This window comes from Saccopteryx leptura, chromosome 1 (genome assembly GCF_036850995.1).
Source record: "Saccopteryx leptura isolate mSacLep1 chromosome 1, mSacLep1_pri_phased_curated, whole genome shotgun sequence".
NCBI classification, from domain to species: Eukaryota; Metazoa; Chordata; class Mammalia; order Chiroptera; family Emballonuridae; genus Saccopteryx; species Saccopteryx leptura.
In genome coordinates, this window is record NC_089503.1 from 2,604,294 (window position 1) to 2,628,769 (window position 24,476).

The following is a 24,476-nucleotide window of genomic DNA, read 5'->3' on the forward strand; positions in this document are numbered from 1 at the left end:
TTCATAATAATAACCACATCAAACTGGAACCCCCCCAACGCCATGGGTTTGATCACTAGCCGCCCAGGGCGGGGGCGGGGGCGGTTTCTAACCAGCTGTTACTCCAATTGCTTTTTCTTTCTCTTCTGAGGGCCACGTAGTCGTCTTACGGTTATTAATTTGGTGAGTGGAGGCAAGGGAACAAGGCAGCTTTTGTTGGCTTTGTCCAACTTTAGTCACTATCAAATTGCAAATAATGACAAGACCCCAGATCCCCCAAAGTGATCTGCCCCAGCAGCCCCTGGGGAAGGCGGTTCCCATCCCCCGAGGGCGGCAGAGCCTCCCTGGGCACCTGCCCCACAGACTCACCGCCCTGCGGCTGGGCTTTGGCCACGGCCATCCCTTCCCGCTCACCAGGGTCGAGATCACTGTGTATCTGAGACAAGATGAGAGGGAGGCCACCTCAGGGACCATCTCAGACAGATGGAGACCCAGAGGCCCCACCACCATGACTCTGGTCCAGGGCCCTCCCGGCAGGCAGACGGGCACTGTGGGATGCCCACAGGCCTGAGCCGCGGAGCCACCTGCCACAGGGCTGCCCCGAGACCCGGCCCCAGAGAAGAGCGTCCACATGTGTCCGGCTCACGCAGCCCGGGCGGTCTCACTTCAGCCTCCGGACAAGCCACTGAGGAGGTAGAGTAGCTCCCCACTTTCCAGAGAGGAAGACACAGCAGCCAGGTGTCCGCCTGGGGTCTGACTCGGCCTCCCACACCAGCCTGGCCACGGCTCATGCCACACTGTAGGTAATGAGAGAGCATTGGGGGGAGTTGAGCAGAGGCCATGACAGCCCCTGGGGGCTGGGCAGCATAGGGCAAACTCGGTACGCAGCCCCGGCAGCCCCTGGGTGGCGTGTGCCACCAAGGTCAAGCCCACGCTCCAGGAGGGGGCATAGCTTGGGGAGAGGGGACTGGGAGATCCCCACATGGCTTGGCCCATCCTGTGGTCACCATGCCTTCTGCCATCCCCAGTGGGGACTGTCATGCCAGGGTGGCCCAGGATGGAGCCCCGTCCACAGCCACGCCCAGCAGCCCCCATCTCTTCCTGCACCCCAACCCACCAGACCTCATCCTCTTCCCCCAAGAACACCCCATAAACCCTTCCATACCCACCACGTACACATCTGGAGACATCAACAGATGTTCAAGTGCCGGAAAGTGAAAATTTATGAAACCACAAGTTTTCTTCTGTAATGGGTTTGGTGCATTAATTGATACCAAACCAATCGGCGCTCCACACTGGGCGCCCGCACAGTTAAGCAACAATTAATCCACACCTGGACCAGCCTTGGTCAAGGTTACGGCGTGGGGGGGGGGGGCAGGAAGCGCCCCCACGGGCCTCCCAGGGTGCCAGCAGGCACAGGGACTGAGGGGTTGCTCCAGCTGCAGAGGGAGCCCTGGGGGTTCCGAGCCAGGGAGAGGGGTGGGGAGTGGGTGTGAGCAAGTCTGCTCCCCGACATCCCCTCCCACCTTGCTCACCTTCGAACCTGGCTCAGACCCCCGGGCCCGTCCTCCACTTGCCTGATACTGTGTCTTCCCAGCTTGCCTGATACTGTGTCTTCCCAGCTTGCCTGATACTGTGTCTTCCCAGCTTGCCTGATGCTGTCTTCCCAGCTTGCCTGATACTGTGTCTTCCCAGCTTGCCTGATACTGTGTCTTCCCAGCTTGCCTGATGCTGTCTTCCCAGCTTGCCTGATACTGTGTCTTCCCAGCTTGCCTGATGCTGTCTTCCCAGCTTGCCTGATACTGTGTCTTCCCAGCTTGCCTGATGCTGTCTTCCCAGCTTGCCTGATACTGTGTCTTCCCAGCTTGCCTGATACTGTGTCTTCCCAGTTTGCCTGATACTGTGTCTTCCCAGCGTGGAATCCGGGGCTGGGGGTGGGGTGCAGGGGGGTGATGGGCGATGCAGGGGTCCTCGCTGGTGACCCTGACAAAGGCCCTTCTCCTCCTGGTGGGTGGCGTGTAGGCCTTGGCTGTGGTCTTTAAATGGCTCTGCAGAGAACCAGGGTGTGGGGCAGGCGCTGGGGGTGGGAGGGGATGAGTGGACGGCCCCAGACGCCCCCAGAGAAGCCCTGCCCCCCTCCCCTCTATACCGCCTGGGCCCCCACATCAGCTTTGTTTGGGGAAATTGAAGATTGTGCCCCTCTGGCCTGGGTGATGGGACCACGAATGTGCAGCTGTTCCCCAGGCCTGGGACAACTGAGGAGGCAGAGACTACCCTTGGCCTTCCTGCTGAAAACTGGGGCGATGGCTCACCCGGGTTTCGGCCTCCAGAGAAGGACACAGCCCCCCCTTCCAGGCCACCATTCTGAGCTGCCCCTCCCATCTCTGCCCTGCCTGGCCCCCTCCCCTCTGGCTCAGTGTCCACAGTGAGGAGCAGGTGCCCACCGCCAAGGCCTGAGTCCCCCGGGGACCAGCTGCCGGGCCTCTAGCCGCACTTACCCCACGTCACCCGGCAGCATCTTTGCCGGGGTCTTCCGCCGGCCAGCACCGCCTCCACCTGGTCCTGGGGAAAGGGCCAGCAGGAGGCCCAGGGCGGCCCGGTCATAGACACCACACACCACAGGTGTGCGTCCACACGGAAGAGTGACCACAGCCAGCCCTGTCCACGGCCACAGCAGTCCACCCTCGGCGGGCCGTCTAGCCACGCCGCGCTGCCCCGTAGCAGCTCTGCGTTCTGGCCGCTCAGCCTGTATTGATAGGCGGTCTGGCTAACTTCTTCCCCTACCGTGGATGGAGCGCCTAGAGAGTCACCCCCAAGGGCACTGCCCCCTCTGAGCTGTGCCTCCTCCCCAGACCCTGGCTCCTGCTGGGTCACCCACCCAGAGGGACAGAGGAGGCTCCCTACACCCACATGTCTACACAGTGCACCCAGACACACACGGGGGGGGGGGGGGTCATGTACACGCAGACACACACATGGATGCGACCAAGGCCCACACACGACTCCCGTGTGCAGGGACACTCGGGCACCCATCCGGGCTAACCTCGCTGCCTAACTCATCTCCGCTCTTGTCCCCACAGGTGACGCAGCTGGACCAGAGGCTGGTGCTCATCACGGACATGCTTCACCAGCTCCTCTCCTTGCACCAGGGTGGCCCCCCGGGCGGGCGGCCCCCCAGCGGAGGCGGGGCCCACGTGGTCCCGCCCTGCCGAGGGCCCATCAACCCCGAGCTCTTCCTGCCCAGCAACGCCCTGCCCACCTACGAACAGCTGACCGTGCCCCGCAGGGGCCCCGACGAGGGGTCCTGATGCGGGCCTGGGGCCTGGGGGGCGCTCCGAAGAGCCCCCAGCCTGCCCCACCTCCCACTCCGTAGGGGCACCGTCGGGCCACCTCCTCGAAGGTCGGAGGTCAGCAGAGCTGCCCCTCTCTCTCAGGCCCCAGACACCCTGTGGGCCCTGCCGCCCCACAAGCCTGGGCTGGGGGTTTGCTGAGGACGCCTCTTCCGGGATAGACGGTACTAGAGCTTAGCTGGGTAGGGGAGCCCCTCCCAGCCTGAGACCATGGCTCCCCACATTGCTTGCACGGTGATTGGGATGCAGTGGCAGGTGGCATTCTGACACTGGGTTGATCCCAGATGTGGCAGGAGGTTGAGACAGGTGCGTGTAAGCTTCCTGAGTGGAGACCCAAGGGACGGTGTAGACAAGGCCTGTGGGTACCACACCCCAGGACTGGAAGCTGGGACCCAGGGGACCCAGGCAGGAGACTGGCAGGGCAGGGCAGGGCAGGCCCATGCCAAACAAAGGATGCCCATGGACCCTGCTCAGAGGGACCCAGGCCTGGGCCTTGACCCTCCGTCTCCAGAGATGTTGACTTGAAGGGCCAAGGACTATGAGGTCCTGAGCCCACCACTGTCCCTAGAGAGCTTCCCTGGGGTGAAATGCCCACCAGTGGAGTGGGGGTGGACAGTTCCCCACTTTGGACTGGCAGCTTCTCCTACCCATTCCGGAGAGAAGAGGGGGCCCCCAGCCCCACTCATGTGCAGCCCTCGCCTCCAGCTCCCTGCCTTGGTCCGAGCAGCTGGACAGATGCACGTGGGGTACGCTCAGCCCCCCCACACACACACACATACAGGACAGGGGCTCCCTCCTGGGCATCACATTTCACAGAAATCAGAGCAATTTGCGGTGATTTGGAATCTGTGTTTTAATGAGTTTCACGGTGTGATTTTGATTCTTTCTTGTGCCGGCTTTTCTTAATAAACGTGGAGTCACCGAGTGGGTCTCGCCCTGGTTCCTGGGGAGGACCCACCTTTGGGACAACCCTGTCCTCCCTCAGAACGGCCACCCCGCAACACGCCAGAGTTCCCTCCCTCTGTCCACGCTCGCCCGGGTGCCCCCACCTCGCTGGCCTGGCGTTCGGGGAGCGAGGGGTCCCCCAGTGACCAGGGAGCACCTTGAGCATAGGCCGCTCCTGTCCCCGTCCCCTGGCTCCATGGTTGGCTCTGTCCACATGAGCTGAGCAAAGGGGAAGAAGGTGGCCGGAAGCAGGGCCCACCCTCTAAGCCTTTGCTTTTGCTGGGAGGTGCTTTCCACCACATCTCCACCTGTGGAAACTGCACCCTTGGTCCACAGCCCAATTCAAAGCCCCCTCCTGCAGGAAGCCCTCCCTGATATCTCCTCATGATCCGTCCTTCCGGGCCTGGTGACCCTTCAAAGGGGCAGGGGTAAGCAGGTGAGGCTGTTACCCCCAGACAAGCAATGAGGGCGGAGCTCAGGGACCCTGTTCTCCATGTCCGTGCCCCCCACACACACATAAGCTGCACCTTCATTTCTGGGACCATGGGGCTTGGTGTAGATAGGACAGCACCCAGTTCTCCCCTGAGCCCTCCCACTGCTCCCTCGGGCATCTGAGCCACGCCTCCTCCTGAGCCCAGCTTCCTTCCTCCCAGGCCTCCCTCAGGGACAGGGGCTGTCCCCTTGGAGGCCGGTGCCCAGGTGGCTAGTGAACAAGAGCTCACTGTCCACAGAGAAGAAGCCAGGGCCCAAGAGCCCAGAGAGGTTGCAAGACCCAGCCCCTGAGACCGTGGGTCAGCTCAGCATCCTTCCTGATTGGGGCTCTGATGGCCTTGGGGTGTCCCCCTGGGGTGGCTCTGGCCATTGGTACGGTCAGGATATGGTCACTGCTCTTCTCCCAGCAGCCCTGGTGAGGCGGGCACCTCCTCCGGGCCCAGTGCTCGGTCCAGGGCCTGGCCCGATCCGGCTGTGGGTGCTGGGGCCACAGTCCACACCCCTGGGCAGCACCTTAGGGAACACACTCGGGCCTCTCCGTCTGCCCCTCCCAGGCCCGGCAGGCCCTTTCTGAGGACCCCTGAGTCCCTCCATGAGAGCAGGCCCCATCCTGGCCCATCCTCCCGGAGCTCGAGATGCAGAGACTGAACCCTGGTTAGAGTTTGGGTGCAGAGAAGGCCCTGAGGTCCGGGCCCCCACACGGGCATGCTGGCTCCCCCCAGCCCCACAGTGAGTCCCCAGTCACAGGCCTATGCAGCTCCTAGCAGGCTGGGCACCTGGCAGGAGGGTGCCGCCTCACCCTCGCCCTGTCCCAGGGGTTCCCCAGAGCTCTGAGAGGGGCCCCCATCCTCCACGCTGGCTCACAGGTACAGACACTCTCACCCAGGGCAGCGGTGGGGGCGGGGGTGGGGGGTGGAAGGCCCACTGTACACACCTTGGACTGTCCCTTCACCCTCTCCTCCTCCCGCGGCCCACCCCAACCCCCAGGCCACCAGAGCTGGGACATCTGAGATTCCAAGGATGGAGCTGTTTCCAAGGACATGGGAAGCAGAGACCGGCCGGTGTCAGGATGGGGACCCAGGTTTCCGGGCGGAGCGGCAGCTCGGCCCCCGTGGGAGAGGCACTGCCCTGGGTCCCCCTCTGCTGAGCCCCTCTGTGCCTCCCCCCCAGGGCTCCCCAGAGCCCAGCCCTGGCTCCCACGATGGGGACCAGCCAGCGTGGGGGAGGGAAGGTGGGCGGCACAGGCCTGGGCCTCCCCCGCCTGCGCCGTGGGGGAGGGGCGGGAGCAACAATTACTGGAAAGGCAAAAGCTGTTGTTTCCTTGTTGGGTAAATATTTGCCGAAACCCCAGGAAGCTGCAGGCTGGAGAGCAGGGCCCTCCACGGAAGCCCCGGGCCCAGGCCCCAGCAGCACGGAAACCGGCCCCCGGGGCCGGCCAGCCAGGGTGCTCCGCTGGCCGCCCACCTGGGCCGTCGGGCCAGGCCCCCAGCCCGCTGTCTCCCGTATTATCGACTGCGCACAAAGTGCCCCGAGGGCTTCAGTCCTGGACGGGCCACGGCGGCCCCCTCGGGTGCGAAAGGCGATTCACCTGAAATAAAGCCCAGTGATGAAATTAGCTAATTAAAGCCCGCCGCGGAGGTCGGGGCCCAGCCCGCCGGGCGCTCAATGCCCACCCGGTGCCCGCGGCCTGAGGAACAGATGGTGCCCCGGCCCGCCGCGGGGCCGCATTCCTTCACTCTGTCCCCCGATAACTGACTTCGACAGCACACGGCCATCTGGCGTATGACACGTCCTGTGTGCCCCGGACAATGGCCCGGCAGACCTCTCCGGGAGAGGGCCGTCGCCCGGGCAACGGTGGCATGTGCAGGCCAGGCCGTCCGCGGCCCCTCCCCCGCCCCTTTGTGGCTCCCGGCAGCCTGGCTCAGGCTGACAATCTCCATGACTGTTTGTCCGCAGCGCCCGGCCTTTGTCTCCAAATCGGGCTCCCTCATTGAGGTCCTCGGTGTCCGATGGGTGCTGGGAGCATCTGCTGGGGGGGGCGGGCTGGGGGGCAGCTGGGAGGCGGCCCACTTCCTGGGGTGCCCACCTCCTCTGCCCACGTCCCTCCCCCCTGGCATGCTCTCTAGAACCAGGCAGGCAGATGGCACCTCACGGGCACTGGGGCTCGGCCATGGAGCCGGTCTCTGAGGCTGGTGTCCACCCAACCTGAGGTTCTCCCGGGCTTTGGGCCAAGGGCCAGCAGAGGAGGGGTCCTCCGCCCTGTTTGTGGAAGGGGAGCAAAGTGACCCTACCAGACACGTCGACTCGGGGCCCAGGTCGGCACACCGCAGGTGCTTAGTAAAAGGCAGCCAGACAAACGTCCCCGGATGCGCCTGGGTTCTGCCTCATCACTGCACTCCCCGTCCTCCGACACCCAAGCCAGCTCCGGGCCCGCTGCCTGGGGCCCCACCTGAGGCCCTGCGCGCTGCAGCCCTGCCAGCTCCCGGTGTCCCCACCGGCCAGCCGGCCTCCCCACCGCTTATCCCTGCACCCTGGGTCAGGCCCGGGGCTGCCGGTGAGCACAGCCCTCTCCCTGCTCAGGACCATGGTGGCAGGCAGCCCCCCGCCCCGGGCTGGGGTCAGAAGACATGCCCACCAGCCCACCACCGGGAACACAGGGCCCAGGAGCACCTGCACGGGGCACGATCCCCCTGGGGGCTCAGGAAATGCCTGTTACATTAAGGCAGGGGTCCCCAAACCCCGGGCCACAGACCGGTACCAGTCCGTGGGCCATTTGGTACCGGTCCGCAGAGAAAGAATAAATAACTTACATTATTTTCGTTTTATTTATATTTAAGTCTGAACGATGTTTTATTTTTAAAAAATGGCCAGATTCCCTCTGTTACATCCGTCTAAGACTCACTCTTGACACTTGTCTCGGTCACATGATACATTTATCCGTCCCACCCTAAAGGCCAGTCCGTGAAAATATTTTCTGACATTAAACCAGTCTGTGGCCCAAAAAAGGTTGGGGACCACTGCCTTAAGGGATAAAATCAGAGTTTGCAAAGAGACTAGAGGACTCAGGCAGGGCACCCCTAGGCCATGCCATGTAGGGGTAGGGGTTCCACCATCCTGTGCCCTCAGAGAGTGGGCACTCTGACTGAGGCAGCCAGACAGCTGGGGTGACAGGTGGGGTGGCAATGGCAGATGGGGGGCAAGGCTCCAGAGACAGCCCCACAGGCAGCCCTCCCCCATGGGGACCTGCCACATTCCACACAGGTCCCGCAGGCAGTCCTGCTGTGGGGGCCCTTCCTTTTTTTTTTTTTTTTAATAAATAATTTTTTATTAATTTTAATGGGGTGACATCAATAAATCAGGGTACATATATTCAAAGAAAACATGTCCAGGTTATCTTGTCATTCAATTATGTTGCATACCCATCACCCAAAGTCAGATTGTCCTCCGTCACCTTCTATCTAGTTTTCTTTGTGCCCCTCCCCCTCTCCCACCCCCTCTTCCTCCTTCCCTCCCCCGCCCCCCCTGTAACCACCACACTCCCAGGGGTCCCCAAACTTTTTACACAGGGGGCCAGTTCACTGTCCCTCAGACTGTTGGGGGGCCGCCACATACAGTGCTCCTCTCACTGACCACCAGTGAAAGAGGTGCCCCTTTCCGGAAGTGCGGCAGGAGCTGTATAAATGGTTTCAGGGGGCCACATGCGGCCCGCGGGCCGTAGTTTGGGGATGCCTGCAGTCTTGTCCATGTCTCTTAGTCAGGCCCGGGGCCTGGCACAATCTCACCTGGCACAACCCTCCCTGTGATGGCTCATGGTCGAGGCCAGGCAGGTCCACGTTGGATTCAGGTAGAAGAACCACGGAACCAGAGAGCATCAGGCCATCACCCGTTTGTCGGAGACTCGCGGAGACTGGCCAGCAAAGAAACAAAGGAGAAACCACTTTCTCACAGCGGAGGGCAAGGGGTCAGGAACGCCGCCCTCGTGGTAGCGGCCGACGGAATTGGGGAACTGCACCTCGCGGTCAGCGGGAAAGCGATCCGGGAGAATCAATCCCCAGGGAAAGTGCCCAGAGCTTCACAGACTCACGTGTGGCTTCCTGCCACGTGCTCACACAGTAACCCTGCCAAGTGCTTGCAGCCGGGAACCCAGCGAGCAAGCCTCACCCAGCCGTCTCCCCACACTCCCCAGTGCCCTCCTGAATCCAGCACCACCCTCTGCCCCCGGGGACCCCCGCGGCTCCTTGGGGGGTCTGACAGGGTGTCTCTGCCTCACCATCCTCAGACCCCATCAGCGCCCCCCCCCCTCGGCTCCAGCCCTGGTCTTGTGGCCTGGGGCGTCAGTGACCTGGGGAGACGGGGGCCTGGCTCAGCCAGGGGGCTGGGCAGCCGGCCCTGACGTGTGCTCAGGAGGCCAGCGCTGCGCTGGACAGAGTTTCAGTCCCCACTGACCTCTGAGTGCTGGGAGCCTGGGGCCAGGGCCCTCTGGACACTGCCAGCCCCCACCCAGACCCCTTCCAGCCCTACTGTGCGGCGAAGCCTCGGCAGACAGGCAGTGGCGAACCCGGACCGGGCAGCGAAGGAGCCCTCAAGCAGGTGACCTCCGACCTCGCCCGCCAGCTGCTGCTTTTTCACCTGCTCGAGGACGGGGAGCCGCCCGGCTTCCCCCCTGCACCCCAGGCCCGGGCAGAGGTGGGCGGGCTCTCGGCACTGGCCAGAGACATCGGCCTGAATGAGGGTCTTCCCTAAAGGTGGGCTCCTGACTGGTCATGCAGCCACCTGCCTGCTCTATGCCAAGGCCCCCAAGGCCAGAGTGCTAGCCCCTCCCTGCTCAGACCACAGGCAGGCGCTTAGCTGTGTGGCAGGAGGTGGCGGGGTCCACTCTGAACCCCAGATCCTCTCTGTCAGCAGGTCCCTCAGAGATTCTGTCACGTGACCCTCCCCTCAGCGTGCCTGTGAGTCACCAGCTGTGCCAGGAAGACGCATGGGGCCTCCCCACACACCCAGCCCCCCCAGCACCAAGCAAGAAGGAAGGTGGGGGGAGTTCGGCCCAGGGAGACTCACTAGGCACCAGAGAATGATCCAACCCTGTGCCCACTCCTCTTGGCCACCGCCCCCACGCTTGCCCCGTGGTACCAAGAGGGGGTGGCGCTGCCCTTAAGTGCCCGAGCCACGTCCATCCTGCCACTCACCTTTTCCCAGCTTCTTCCGGGCAGTGACCTCTCGGCCTGAGAAGGTCCGTGGGGGCCCAGGACGGGCTGGTGGACCTAACATACCAGCTGCCAATTCCTTAGGGCGGGGTGGGGGGGGACACCAGGTCATTGCGGGGTGGGACGGGGGGCGGTGCAGTTGAGACCGAGTTGAAATCTTGTCCCGGGGGCACCACAGGGACTCCCACGGGCCCAGGCCGCCCCTCTCCCATCCAGCCCCCTCCACACCCTGCTCAGTGACATTCTCTCCCCGTCTCCAGCCGACAGGGAAGCGTGTGCTCTCTCTGAGCAACATCAGACCAGGACGCACGGGCCACTGGGATGACGCTGCAGCTGTGTCTCCCGCGGCCCTGGGAAGTGGGTGGCGGCAGTGAACACAGGGCGAGGCGGGGCCGGGGTGCTTGCCGGGGGGACGGGGGACACGGGTCGTACCGAAGGGGAAGGAGATGCTCTGAGCAGAGAGGCCTCAGACACGGGGCTTCTCCCCACCTGGTACAAATGGGTAAATCGAGGCCCAGGGCGGGCCCGGTCCAGCACAGCACCTGTCTGTGGGAATCTGCGCTGGACAAAGCCTCCAAGAAGCCATGCGATGTCCAGTGGCAGACAGGGGTGGGAGGGGGAGAGCTGGGCCTGGGCCGAGCAACTGGAGGGCAGGGGGGGCAGGTCTGGCTAAAACAAAGACTCGAACTTCTCGGACTGGAGCTCCGGGGCCAGGGAGGCCACAGGCGAGGTAAAGCTGCAGAGTCCCCAGGGGCGGTGAGCGCAGGGACCCTGCTGGCCCGCGCAGGCCGAGGAGCCGGGTGCCGTCCCTGTGCAGCCCAGGGCCTGGTGGGCAGGACGGGCCCACGGCTTCCAACCGGGGTGCCCAGGTCCCTGCCGCACAGGGACATCCCAGATTCCGCACTGGGTCCTCAAGAGGCCGTGAGAAGCCCGACCCCCGATTCGGTCTGCCAAACCCCACCGACTCGGTTAGCTTTCTCTCTCCACACGGCCCTCCCCTGCGCGCGCACGCGTGTGCACACGCGCACACACACTCGGTGCAAGAGTGGTCTCCACGGGGTGAAGAAGAAACGGAAACGAAAGCCAGGATCCTCTGGTTCCCATCCGGGCTCAGCCACTACCTTGCTGTGTGTCCCGGGACAGAGCCCCAACACCCCTGAGCTTACGTTGGCCCTCGTCCCCCCCCCCCCCTCAGCTTCACAAGCTGCGGCCCGGGCGCTCGAGGCGTGAGGAGATAGGACCAAAGCCGCAGCAGCCTGGCGGCCCGGGTCACCCGGGACAGCTCCCTGAGCTCAGGGAAGGACGAAGGACGCCCATAGTAACTGTGCGCTGTACCCAGCAAGACGTCTGTATCCAGAGCTGTAACACGGGCCTGACTCCCGAGATCAAAGCCCCCGTGGCCAATCAGCATTGAGTGGGTACTTGCCAGTGCCCGGCCCGGCCCGGCCCAAGTCCCTCGAAGGGGTAAGGGCCTCATTCTCCACCTCGTGGTTCTCCGGGAATGGCCCCCAGAACAAGGCCAAGACACCCTGGTGTGACGGCTTCAAGCTGCCACTCACCGGGACACGCCTGCAGCAGCCTCACCCCCTCCCAGAGCACCCCTTGGGGCCAGAGGGGCCTCGGAAGGGCACCCCAGGGGCCCTCTCCTCCCTCCAACTGTGCCCTCAGCCCCCTCCCAAGAAGACCCAGCCACAGCCTCTCTGCCACGGACAATGGGAATGACAGGTCAGAGATGGATGGGTCCGGCCAGGGGAGAGGAGGCTCGTGCTGACAGAGGCCCCAGCCCCGGATGGGGCGCCCCAGACCCTCGGGGGAGGGAGACACAGAGGCCCTGACTTGTTGATGGGCTGGGGTTGGGGTGGGCCCCGGGGACCGTGGCTTCTCTGGGGACGAGGGCCCTCGACAGAAAGGCTTTCTAAAGAGGGGGTTGTTGGGAGGGTGGGTAATGTCATGAAGTAATTTCAAAGGGTCTTAATCAAATCCCCTCCCCGTCCACAGGACCGCGTCGAAAGGACTTTGGAGAGGAGAGACGGCTCAGACAATCGACTGGGGCTTTCCACTTGACCGGCCGGCGCTGGGCGCGGGGCCTGCAGGACCCGGCCGCCCCGGGACCGCTCCGCTCTTCACACCGAAGCCGGGCTGGGCCCCTCTCCGGGCCTCCGTCTCACCCCCCGAAAGGGAACTGGGCTGGGCTGGTACCGCCCGGCTCAGGGCACGGGTCAGGGGGATAAGGGGCTCTCCCCTCTCCCTGCCCCTCTAGACGGAAGCCTTGGAGATGCCCCCTCAAAGTCTCAACAGCACCCTGAAAACCACCCTGGGCAGCAGGGGACACGGAGGCTCGGGAAGCCAGGGAGCCCAAACCCCTCTATGCCTGTCTGCCTGCCCATCCCGTGTGGATGAGACCACGTCCTACCCACGCGGCAGGGGGCTGGAAGGAGGGGGCGCTGTGAGCAAAGCAAGGAGGTGCCTGCAGTAGGTGCTTCCGGAATGTTCCATGGCGACTGCTCAGGTCCACAGTCCCAGGAGTTCCACCACCGACTGTCTTTCGGATGCCAGCGCCCTCCCCCACTTGTTTTCAAGGGACAGGCATGGAAACAGCCGGGTCCGTGGGCTGGGAGATGGCTGCCTCCTGGGAGGGGGGTCTCTGGCAGCCCGGGCGGGCAGCACCCGGGTCTCGTCCCTTCCTGCGTGCCGTGCGCGAGCTCCGCAGTCACGCGGCAGCCGTCTGGGCCGGTCCCGCTCGCCACGGGCCGGGGGAGCCCGTCCAGAGAGTCCTTCCCGTTCTGACCTTCCCCGTGGAGACTCTCGGTCCACCTGCCGTCCCCGTGGCCAGCTCCCCTACAAAAGGACCATTCACTTGTTTCTGGGTGTGGTCACTGGAGGTCAGACGGGGACACCCACACTCACCCCAGGAGCCAAAACCACTTTCCTAGAGCTGTGCCCAGAAGCCCTCACTGCTCCTCGTCACCCTCGGAACGGGCTGGCTCCAACGCCCCGGAGAGACCCTTCGGGCTCACTGCGTGCTCCTCAAAGGCTGCAAGGCCCAGCCACCCCCCCCCCCAACCTGGCTGGCTGGTACCACTGGTCTCTGTCCCCAAACAGCCAAGTGGACACACCCAAGTGGATGGAACAAACGCCACAAATGAAGGAGCGACCAGCTAGAAACCCTGCAAGGGACAGACATGAGGACCCCACGAGGATGCCTGTCTGACCTCCAACTCCCTGCCCCCTCCCTACCCAGAGCACCTCTGTTCCCCCCAAAGGGAGTGGAGAGAGCCAACCGCTGCCCTCTCACCTCTTGCAGAACCCAGGCCGCCACGGGGGGAGGCAGAGGCCGGTGGGTGGTCAGCGTGCCCCCCCTCCCCCGGCTCCCACCCAGGTGCCCCTCTCCTTCTTCTTCCTTCCCCGCCTGTCCCGCCCGCCACCAGCCTCAAGGTGAAGCAGGCAGAGCCAAGCCCTGAAAACACTCCACAAAACCCTGCGTGCGTCCAGGCAGCTTTGGTTACCCGGCGCCCAGCTGGCCAGCCTCCCGCGAGCCCTGCCAAGGCCTGGCACCATGGCCCCCGCGGCCCTGCTCCCTGCCAGAGAGCCCGCGGCCCGAGGGCATGGGCAGATTGCTTCCCTGCCGCCGCCAGCCCCGGCCCCGTTCCCCCGGGAAAAGGCCTCATTGTTCCTCCCCTCTCCCCGGCCCCCGCCTGGCTTGGAGACACCCGGGTTCTGGGCTCCGAGGTCACTGGGACTCAAAAAATCCACCTGCAGCCGCACCAACTTCCAGGAAACCGAATCCCAGCAGCAGATGACAGCCGCGGGCAGCAGGACAGAGCGCCCATTCAACCCCCACGGGAGCCGCCTGGCCCAACCTGGCCACCCCCTCCTCCCTTACCTGGGGCTCCCCCACGCCTGGGCACCAGCCTCCCAGAGCCGGTGCTGCCTGGACGCCGGCCCAAACCCACGGCCAAGGACGAAGGGCTGGGATGGGGTGCCCGGGGCAGGTGGGAGGGTGGGTGGGGAAGGGGGCTGCAGACCCTGTCCTACCTCCAGGGCTGCACAGACAGCAGGCAGCCCGGCGTGGGCACAGGGGCGAGTGTCTGAGCCGAGCGTTCAGGGAAACCGTCCGTCCACGTGGCCCGACACAAGTTGGTACAGTCTTCCGGCCCCTGCTTTCCAGATGAAGAAGCCGAGGCCACACAGTGCCTGGCTCAGCTGCCCGTCTCCATGCCCGTGAGGAGCAGAGCTGGCTGGAGCCAGGTGTGCCTGACTCCCCGAGCCTACCTTTGCCCCTCTCAGGGATGCCCTTTGAGTGAGCGGACGGAGAAGGCGGGCCAGTGGGTACAGGCGCACGGTGAGCCAAGGCCGAGGGACCCAGCGCTGCAGGCCGTCGGGGGGGCAGGCCTCCGGAGACGGGGCTCGTGGACCCACTCGTTTCACGGTGGACCCGCTCAGGGGACAGTCTAGGCAGCAAGCAGCCCTGAGGAAGGAGGCCCCCACCCCTCCTCCCGCCAATGCCCTACCGGAGAGACCCAGAGTGAGCTGGGGTCCTGAGACCACCAGCCCCGGGTGACTCTTTGGGCTGTCCCTCGTCACCGGCTCCCAGCCCCAGCCCAGCCCTGGGCCTCTGCCTGTGAGCACAGCCTGTAGCCTTGGGGACCCCATGGAGGCAGTGAGGGGACAGGCCCCCGGCCAGGCCAGGCCAGGCTTGACCCCCAAGCCCGGGGAGGCCGCTTGTCCCCTAGCGGGCCTCCAGCCCCGTCTCCCGCCGGAGTGGCCCGCGTGTGGTCCAGACAGGACGAGAGGAGTGGGCTAGGCAGGGGAACAGAGCGGGCCCGGGCACCGGGCGTCAGTGCAGGGTGTGCCCTGGTTCCCGAGCCAGGACCCCGGTTCCAGGATGCTTCTAGGAGCATCAGGCCCCAGGGCTCGGAGGCAGTCCTGCTCTCCAAAGGCAGGGCCCATGCTGCCCGCCCATCGGCTCTTCTGCCCTGCTGGTCGCACAGAAAAGCACGTCCTGTAGCCGGGCAGCATGAAGAGGGGCTCCACCCCCACACGGGAACAGGGACTGGACACCCGGCAGGAGGGCCAGTCTCCAGGCCCCGCCTCCCCAACCCCATTCCCCCACTTGCCCACCAGCAACTGCCCCAGCTCCTCCCAATCACCACCCCTGGCAGGGCCACCACCACCTCCACCGTCCACTAAGTTGGCCTTTCCTCCCCTGTCCCATTTAGCAAACTCCTACTCATCCAACAAAGCCCAAGGCAAGGGAACCCCTCCTCCACGAAGCCTTCCTGAAGAGCTAGCCAACTGTTGCCCAGGTTCTTCCCTCCCAGCCCTGGGCACCCACTGAAGACGCCGTCTGTGTCCTTTGCAGCTGGTCACCCCTCCAGAGAGGAAAGTGCCCCTTCAGTAAGTTATGGAGGGGACACGTAACCTGCAGAGAACCCATGGCGGTTTGTCTATGAAATGCTAACCTGCAGGACCTCCCGCTCAGTGCCCACAAGGGCTGGGCACCGGGCTCCACTGCTTCCGGCTGGCTTGGACTCAGCCCTGGAGAATGGGGGATGCCACCAAGAACCACAGAGGAGAGAGAGGGGCACACCCACGCCCGTCCCCTGTCCCCATGGACCAGCCGCACTTACTACACATACCGTCCTTCTGACCCACATCCCACAGCTACGCAGTTTGGAAGGCGGCCTGGGCAGAGCAGGTTCCTTGAGTGTTCGGTGCCCCCCTCCTCCGTGGGCATGCCTGCAGAGATCTGGGAGAACAAGTTGCTATGTGCTCTGCCCCCACAGACGCGACACTGCCACCCTCACCTTTGTCATGACTGTCCTGACGGTGCTTTTCCAGACACCTGAATGACATCACCCCGTCTGAGGAAGCTCATTCGGCTTCCAAAGAACACCTGAGCGTGCCAGGTGCCACCACAGCCCTGGCAGCACGCCTCCTCCCAGCGCCCCTGCAGTAAGAGCAGGAGGGGGTTACTCTGCTCTGCCCTATGGACACAGCAGACGTGCAAGGCCCAGGTGGAACCACGTCCCTCCCCAAGTTCGCACAGCTCCCAGACCAGAGACCTCTGCCCCTCCTCACATGCAGGGCCCACCGACCACGGGAGAGCCCCTTCCCCTGGAAACGGCTGGTGGCCAAAGCCTCCACCCCCGCAGTCCAACACCAGTCTGTACCCTCCCCATCTGAACACACCCGTCTGAGAGATTCGGTGTTCGACACTGGTCCCCGGAAGTCCCAATTTCCAAGAAGATGAGCTGACAGACTGCTTTTCACTGGGGTAGCCCTGACCCCTCGACGTTCAGCTTAGTATTTCTGACACTTATTTGCCCCCCCAGAATTGACCCTATACAAGACCTCATCTGAGCCCTGAAGTATCCATTGCTGGGGAGACTTTAGAATTGTGGCCCCTGCTGAGGGGATTTTGGAGGGTCCCCCCACACACCATGACTCAGTCCCGCCCTCACCGCAGGGAGAACCCAGTACCGACCTGCATCTCCAGGACCCTCCCTCGCGCACCCCCAACAGAATCCCAGGCCCCGCCCCGCCCAGCCAGCCCCACGACGGGCAACGCTCCCCTCCCTCTGCCCTCATTCAAGACTGAGCTCGGCCCTCCTCCTCCTCCAGGAAGCCTCCGCATCACCAGCAGGCTGGCTCAGGGTCCCCTCGCCCCCTACACAGCCCCTCCAGGGACGCCAAGAGCTGGGGACAGAACGGGAGGAGGCATGGCCACCAGGAAGGGCATCACGCTGAGCAGGATCGCCGAGACTCCCGTTTGTCCAGAGACAGCCACACACCGCCGCCAAGCCTTGGGGGGTGTCCAGAGCCTGAGCAACGCTGTTGAAAGGGCAGGGGACTTAGAGGGGCGCCAAGCGACCTGGGCATGTCTCCGGGGCTCCCGGTCTTGTCTTCCGCCTCCAGGGCACCCCTTCCCCCCTGCAGCCTCAGCTGTATCTGCTGAGGAACTATGGAGGCCCTCTAATCCCACCCCTCACACACTTTGAACTCTTGGAGGGCTTGGTCCTAAGCAAGGACAGGAAGAGCCCCCGGTCAGAGTGCCGGCCCGCCCCTGGAGCCCAGGTCACCACGCTGCAGAGCAATGTGACCACTGCCAAAGATTTCCTGGCAGTGAAGGCCTGTAAAAGACTTCGAAGCCGGCCCTGGCCGGTTGGCTCAGTGGTAGAGCGTCGGCCTGGCGTGCGGGGGACCCGGGTTCAATTCCCGGCCAGGGCACATAGGAGAAGTGCCCATTTGCTTCTCCAACCCCCCCCCTCCTTCCTCTCTGTCTCTCTCTTCCCCTCCCGCAGCCAAGGCTCCATTGGAGCAAAGATGGCCCGGGCGCTGGGGATGGCTCCTCGGCCTCTGCCCCAGGCGCTAGAGTGGCTCTGGTCGCAGCAGAGCGACGCCCCGGAGGGGCAGAGCATCGCCCCCTGGTGGGCAGAGCGTCACCCCTGGTGGGCGTGCCGGGTGGATCCCGGTCGGGCGCATATGGGAGTCTGTCTGACTGTCTCTCCCCGTTTCCAGCTTCAGAAAAATACAAAAAAAAAAAAAAGACTTCGAAGCCACTGGTTTCAAATGGTAGGGTATTAAAGACCGTGGGGGGGGGGGGGGCACAGTGGCTAAAGTGTCGACCTCGAATGCTGAGGTCACCGGTTCCAAAGGCTGGGCTGGGGGCAAGGCACATACGAGAAGCAACCACTATGAGTTGATGCTTCCCACTCAACACCTCCCCCCACTTTTTCTCTCTCTGCTCTCTCTAAAATCAATCAATAAATAAAAAAATTTTAAAGACCATGGCGGGATGGGGGTGTGTGGGGGGGGGGGGACGACACTTGCCCAAGTGGACAACTGGACAATTTTTAAAATACCAATGACTTACTTCAAAGATATAGAACACATATTTCAAAAATTTATATGGAACCAAAAAAGAACACAAATAGCCTCAGCAATCCTGAAAAGGAAGAATAAAGTGGGAGGCATCACACTTCCGGACATCAAGTTATACTACAAGGCCGTTGTACTCAACACCGCCTGGTACTGGCATAAGAACAGGCATATAGATCAATGGAACAGAACTGAGAACCCAGAAATAAACCCACACCTTTATGGACAACTGATATTTGACAAAGGAAGTAAGAGCATACAGTGGAGTAAAGACAGCCTCTTTAATAAATGGTGTTGGGAAAATTAGACATCTACCTGCAAAAAAATGAAACTTGACCACCAACTTACACTATGCACAAAAATAAACTCAAAATGGATAAAAGACTTAAATATAAGCCATAAAACCATAAGCATCTTAGAAGAAAACATAGGCAGTAAGCTCTCTAACATCATTCGTAGCAATATATTTGCCAATTTATCTCCACGGGCAAGTGAAGTAAAAGACAGGATAATATCAAATGGGACTATATCAAACTAAAAAGCTTTAGCACAGCTAAAGACAATAAGAATAGAATAAAAAGACAAACTACACAATGGGAGAACATATTTGACAATACGTCTGATAAGGAGTTAATAACCAAAATTTATAAAGAACTTGTAAAACTCAATACCAGGAAGACAAACAATCCAATCAAAAAATGGGCAAAAGAAATGAATAGACACTTCTCCAAAGAGGACATACAGATGACCAATAAGCATATGAAAAAATGCTCAACATCACTAATCATTAGAGAAATGCAAATTAAAACCACAATGAGATATCACCTCACACCAGTCAGAATGGCGCTCATCAACAAAACAACACAGAATAAGTGCTGGCGAGGATGTGGAGAAATGGTGGGAATGCAGACTGGTGCAGCCACTGTGGAAAACAGTATGGAGATTCCTCAAAAAATTAAAAATCAAACTGCCTTTTGACCCAGCTAACCCACTTTTAGGAATATACCCCAAGAACACCATAGCATTGTTTTAAAAGAAGAAATGCACCCCCATGTTTATGGCAGCATTGTTCACAATAGCGAAGACCTGGAAACAGCCCAAGTGTCCGTCAGTGGACGAGTGGATTAAAAAGCTTTGGTACATATATACTATAGAATACTACTCAGCCATAAGAAATGATAACATCTGATCATCTTTATTATATGCGGTTTAAGTGTCTGTTTGTCGCCGATAGCTTATTGGTTGCTTGCGTAACTGTACTAGCCAATGGGGTGAAGTTGCCACGGCTGAACGCAAATTGAGCAGGTCAGGGGGAAGGTGAACATTTGTTTGCGTTGGCAATCATCTGTTTTACATAAAAACTACGTCTTAACGTAATTTCTTTTAAGAATGCCTCCTAGAAAATACAGCACTGAAGAGGAGAGAAAAGGAGCTAAAGCTGCACAAAAATGGCTTTCTCGACAAAAAGAAACTACTGAGCAGAGAAAGACAAGGCTTGCTTCAGTCGCAGAGCAAATGCGTCTTTCTCGCAGCCTGGAAACATCAGTGAAATCAGTGAAAGGGCAATATTGTGTCCTAAAAATTCTGATGTAGACAAACTAAATGATGATGTCTTAAATATCATAGAAGGGAATGACACGACATATTTAAGTGTTGATTCCGTTGTAGCTGATAATAAAGCGAGTGCCAACAACTTTCCAACGGAATTTTTAAATAGTCTGTCGCCTTCTGGCATGCCACCTCACAAATTGAGGTTAAAGATTGGAGAAATTATTATGCTGTTAAGAAATCTTAACACCAGAAGGGGTCTTTACAATGGTACAAGACTAGAGGTTCTCCAATTGAAAAATAATGTCATAATAGCTAAGTCTTTGACTGGCTCCTCTAAAGGTGAAATACATGTCATTCCAAGAATTGATTTGGCTCCATCTCAAACAGGGTTGCCGTTTCAATTGAGACGTAGACTATTTCCTGTAAAACTTGCCTTTGCTATGACCATCAATAAGTCTCAGGGCCAAACGCTTAAGCGTGTTGGCACTTTTTTACCTGAGCCTGCATTTGGACACGGTCAACTTTATGTTGCCTGTTCAAGAATTCGTGAAAGAACGGACGTAAAATTAAAACTAATTGATGGTCCTCTGCAAGGCGAGCTTAAAAATGATGGAAAGATCTACACAAGAAATATTGTGTACAAAGAGATCTTTGACATGTGAATTAACATTTTATTATTTAAATCACCTTTATTTATTGAGCTAGCGGTGGCTCTTAAGAAATGTTCCGCCAGTGGTTTCCTTCATTGCACTCTACTTTAAGCAATTAAGCAAGTAGAAGGGGGAAACCCCGTGGGGCACTAAGCAAAGGGGCCTCCTCGCTGCCTGCCCTGGGTAATTCAGTTTGAATTAGCAGACACCTTTGCACAAATCATTTTAATTACAATTTATAATATCTAGAACAGCGGTCATTTCGTATGACCGCCAGGCTTTCTAGTTTACAATAACATGGATGGACCTTGATAACATTATACTGAGTGAAATAAGTAAATCAGAAAAAACTAAGAACTACAGTGTGTCCGTAAAGTCATGGTGCACTTTTGACGGGTCACAGGAAAGCAACAAAAGAGGATAAAAATGTGAAATCTGCACCAAATAAAAGGAAAACTCTCCCAATTTCATACCTATTCAGTGCAATTCGATGTGGGCTCATGCACAGATTTTTTTAGGGCTCCTTGGGTAGCTATCCCGTATAGCAGGGGTCCCCAAACTACAGCCCGCGGGCCACATGCGGCCCCCTGAGGCCATTTATCTGACCCCCGCCGCACTTCTGGAAGGGGCACCTCTTTCATAGGTGGTCAGTGGAGGAGCATAGTTCCCATTGAAATACTGGTCAGTTTGTTGATTTAAATTTACTTGTTTGTTATTTTAAATATTGTATTTCTTCCCATTTTTTTTACTTTAAAATAAGATATGTGCAGTGTGCATAGGGATTTGTTCATAGTTTTTTTTGTAGTCCGGCCCTCCAACGGTCTGAGGGACGGTGAACTGGCCCCCTGTGTAAAAAGTTTGGGGACCCCTGCCGTATAGCCTCTACAGACTCGTCACTGACTGGTGGCCTACCAGAACAGGGTTTCTCCACCAAACTGCCAGTTTCCTTCAACTGCTTATCCCACCGAGTAATGTTATTCCTATGTGGTGGCGCTTCGTTATAAACGCGCCGATATTCACGTTGCACTTTGGTCACGGATTCGAATTTAGCGAGCCACAGAACACACTGAACTTTCCTCTGTACCGTCCACATCTTGAATGGCATGGCCGTGGGCTGCTCCGCTGTATACACGGTGTAACGTCATCTGAGCATGCGCACATGCTGCCACATCATCCTACAGAAACTGGGAGGGTTTTCCTTTTATTTGGTGCAGATTTCACATTTCTTTCGTCTTTTGTTGCTTTCCTGTGACCTGTCAAAAGTGCACCATGACTTTACAGACACACTGTATATGATTCCATACATAGGTGGGACATAAAAATGAGACTCAGAGACATGGACAAGAGTGTGGTGGTTCCGGGGTGGGAGGGGCACAAAGAAAACCAGTTAGAAGGTGATGGGAGACAATTGGACTTTGGGTGATAGGAATGCAGCATAATCAAATGTCAAAATAACCTGGAGATGTTTTCTCTGAACATATGTATCCTGATTTATCAATGTCACCCCATTAAAATTAATTTTAAAAAAAATTTTTTTTAAGACCATGGCGGGGTTGGGGTGGGGGTGGGGGAACGACACTGGACAATTTATAGTATCTCTCTAGCATAAAATGTTCCCCACCCAGCCCCACGACCCCCCCAACCCCTGCTAGGACTACCCAGGCAGCTGAACCTCAGAAAGCCCTGCCCAGGAGGTAGGTAGGGCAGAAAAAGCCCAGAGGAACAGGGCTGGGCAAGCCGCGGCAGAAGGATCGCCGGGCCTGGGCTGGGTCGGAGACTAAGAAGCTCCAGGCCTGCCCAGCCGGGCCGGCCTGCCTCCTGCACTGACCGGGCAGGGCCCAGGCCTCCGGGTGCCGAACCGGGCCTGGGCCGCCAGGGGCCGAGGGTCGTGCTGGCAGGGGCGGGAGCCGGGTCGGGGGTCCGGCCAGCTTTAATGCGCAGACAAAGCCTCATTTGCAGGTCAATGCGGCGGCACACTCGCCTCTCCCCTCGCCCGGCGCCCTTTGTCCGGCCGCGCCCGCTCCTCGCGCCAGATGGCCGCGGAAATGCTAATTTCGGGCGTCCCCCGCCCCCAGCGCTTAATTGCGCCTTTGCAGATGGGCCGCGAGTGTGCGCTTCATGCAGATGAGCGCGGCCCGGCCGCCGCTGGGCCTGCGGGCCGCCCTCGACCTGAGCCGAGCCGAGGCCCGGGGCCGGGCCCGGGCCTGGGGCTGCGGACGGACGGACGGACGGACGGGGAGGCCAAGGGAGGGGCGCTGGCACCCGCCCTCACCCGCCCCCTGCCAGCGCGCCGCCGGGCACGAGAGGGCACCCAGCGGGCCGGACTCGGGGAAGCGCGCTTTTCTCTTTTCATTTCTCCAAAATGGGATCTTAAGTGATTCTGAATGAAAACAAATTGGCCGCTTTCTTCTCCAAACAGACGTGCGCGGCGCGGTGGGGTCGGCGAGAGGGAGAGGCGCGAGCCTGGCGGTGAGGGGTGGCCAGGGACAGGGACGGGGACCGGAGGGGGGGTGCGGGGGGTGGGTAGCCGCCCAGGCCGGACCCTCGCACCCCCAGATCAGGACTTGGGGGCAGCCTGGTAAGTCCAGGCAGGCTTGGGGCCTCCTCTTCCCGGGCCACCAGAACAACCAGAATGCAGGCACACTCCCCTCCCCCAGCTCCTTCAAGCCAGAAACAGATGCCGAGGCTCGCCTAGACACCAAGATGAGCCTGGAGCAGGCCCCGCACGCACGGAGGGAGGGCCGCTCAGCAGGAGCAGAGCCCCTGCTTTCCCCGTGGCAGACCCAGTCTCTGGCCCCCAGTGAAGGGGGCATTTTCCAAATGCCCTGGGTCCCCACCCTTGCTGCTCTGTGCCCTCAGCTGCTCGGGTCTGACCACGTGGGGTGCAGGAGTAGGCAGAGTGAGTAGCAGGACTGAACTCAGGAGAATGTCTGGACAGAATGAATGGAGGGAGGGAGGGAGGGATGCATGAGACCGTAAATTAATGAGAGAATGAAGAAGAAGATGAATGAAGAAGAGAAGAAATAAACAAGAGAATGATGGGGAAGGTCCCTCTGTGACCTCTAGTATTTGAACCACAAACTCACAAGCCCTGGGCGTTGGCGGGTGATGGACTGACTCCCCCCCCCCCCCCCGCCGGTTGTGAAGCAGGGGGGGTGGGCATTCCTGGGCCCAGCAAGTCCTACCCGCCCAGAACTGGGGCAGAGGACCATCACAGAGAGAAGGCGCCGGCTCATCCTCCGACGGTGTTGTGTTTTTGTAATCTGCTCAGACACAGGGCTGACACACCACAAACAGGGTGACCTTTACTTAGGCCAGGTCTGAAGACGGCCTGCCTACTGAACCAGTCCAACTGCCACCAGCCCAGTCCTGCTGCCGGGCCTGCCAAGAGCCCTCTGCCCTGAGCACCTTCCCAACCACCTTTGCCTTCTCCTGCTGGGGGGTGGGGGCGTGCTCCCGGGCACCTTCCTCACCTGGCTCCTCAGTCTGGCCCCACACCCCGGCCAGGTTGCAGTGTGCCTGTCTGGGGGGACCAGACAGGGACCCCAGCCAGGACCAGAGGGCCCAACCGACCTCTGATTGCCTGTCCGGCTGGCCTTGGGTGTGTGCCAACCCAGTCACCAGGCGTGGGCAGGGGGGCGGCTGGGGAGGGGCAACACACAGCCAGGATGCGCCATGGAAGTTTCCATGGTCACGGGCTGGAAACCCGTTCTGTATCAATGTGGAAATAACAGGTGCCCCCCTCAGACCGCCCCTTTCATTTCTTTCCAGGAAACAGTTCAAATGGGATTTGTACACCCATGTGACACAAACACGGTTTGGTCCTCACCCCCTGCTGTCCCTTCATTAACCGGAGACTTCCATCTCCCTCCTGTGCAGCTGAGCTCCAGCCACCACCACCCCCTCTCTGAGAGAGAGAGCTCGGTCCTGGGGGCGGGGAGAGACAGCCTGGCGCCCCCCTCGCAGGCTCTCATGCCTGTGCTTGCGGGCAGTTCTTTAGGGCACTTGTGTCTCCCTCCGCTATGCTTCGCGTGGGGTTGGGGGGGCCCCTAAACCTGAACCTGGGGGAGTCCGGCCTTTCCTGGCACGGTTTCTGAGCCTTAGGAAGGGCCTGTTAACCTCTCATCGCGGTTAAATATTTTGAAATTAAAACGGCCTATGTATATATGTGCATATACGTCTATTTACTCTGATGCTTTAAAAAATATGTGCTAAGTATGTACTTTAGATCTACAGTGTAAACATGGGCCTCAGAATTGTGTAGAAACCCCAAACTGCTCTACTGCCCATGGTGATCTCTGAGTGGGAGAAGCTGGCTGGGGAAAGTTTGGCATTCTTTTTTTTTTTTTTTAACCCATTTCTGTATTGTTTGCATTTTTCTCTTCTTTTTTATTTTATAATGATTATGTGATATTTCTGCAATC

General features: G+C 59.9%; 2 protein-coding genes across 5 annotated transcripts in view; both read left to right on the plus strand.

The window, feature by feature from the left end:
* KCNQ1 (potassium voltage-gated channel subfamily Q member 1) overlaps positions 1–4,253 on the plus strand; it is a 322,087-nt gene extending 317,834 nt beyond the window's left edge. For 3 of the 4 annotated variants that reach the window (XM_066378775.1, XM_066378950.1, XM_066378860.1), the window contains one exon: positions 3,060–4,253. In XM_066378775.1, the coding sequence (XP_066234872.1) occupies positions 3,060–3,352 (293 nt within the window). In that variant the 3' untranslated portion in view covers positions 3,353–4,253. The remainder of the gene's footprint in view (positions 1–3,059) is intronic. The other variant, XM_066379223.1, reaches the window with a different exon arrangement.
* The window catches only part of SLC22A18 (solute carrier family 22 member 18), an 81,269-nt gene that overhangs the window by 1,688 nt on the left and 55,105 nt on the right, over positions 1–24,476 (plus strand). The window lies entirely within an intron of this gene.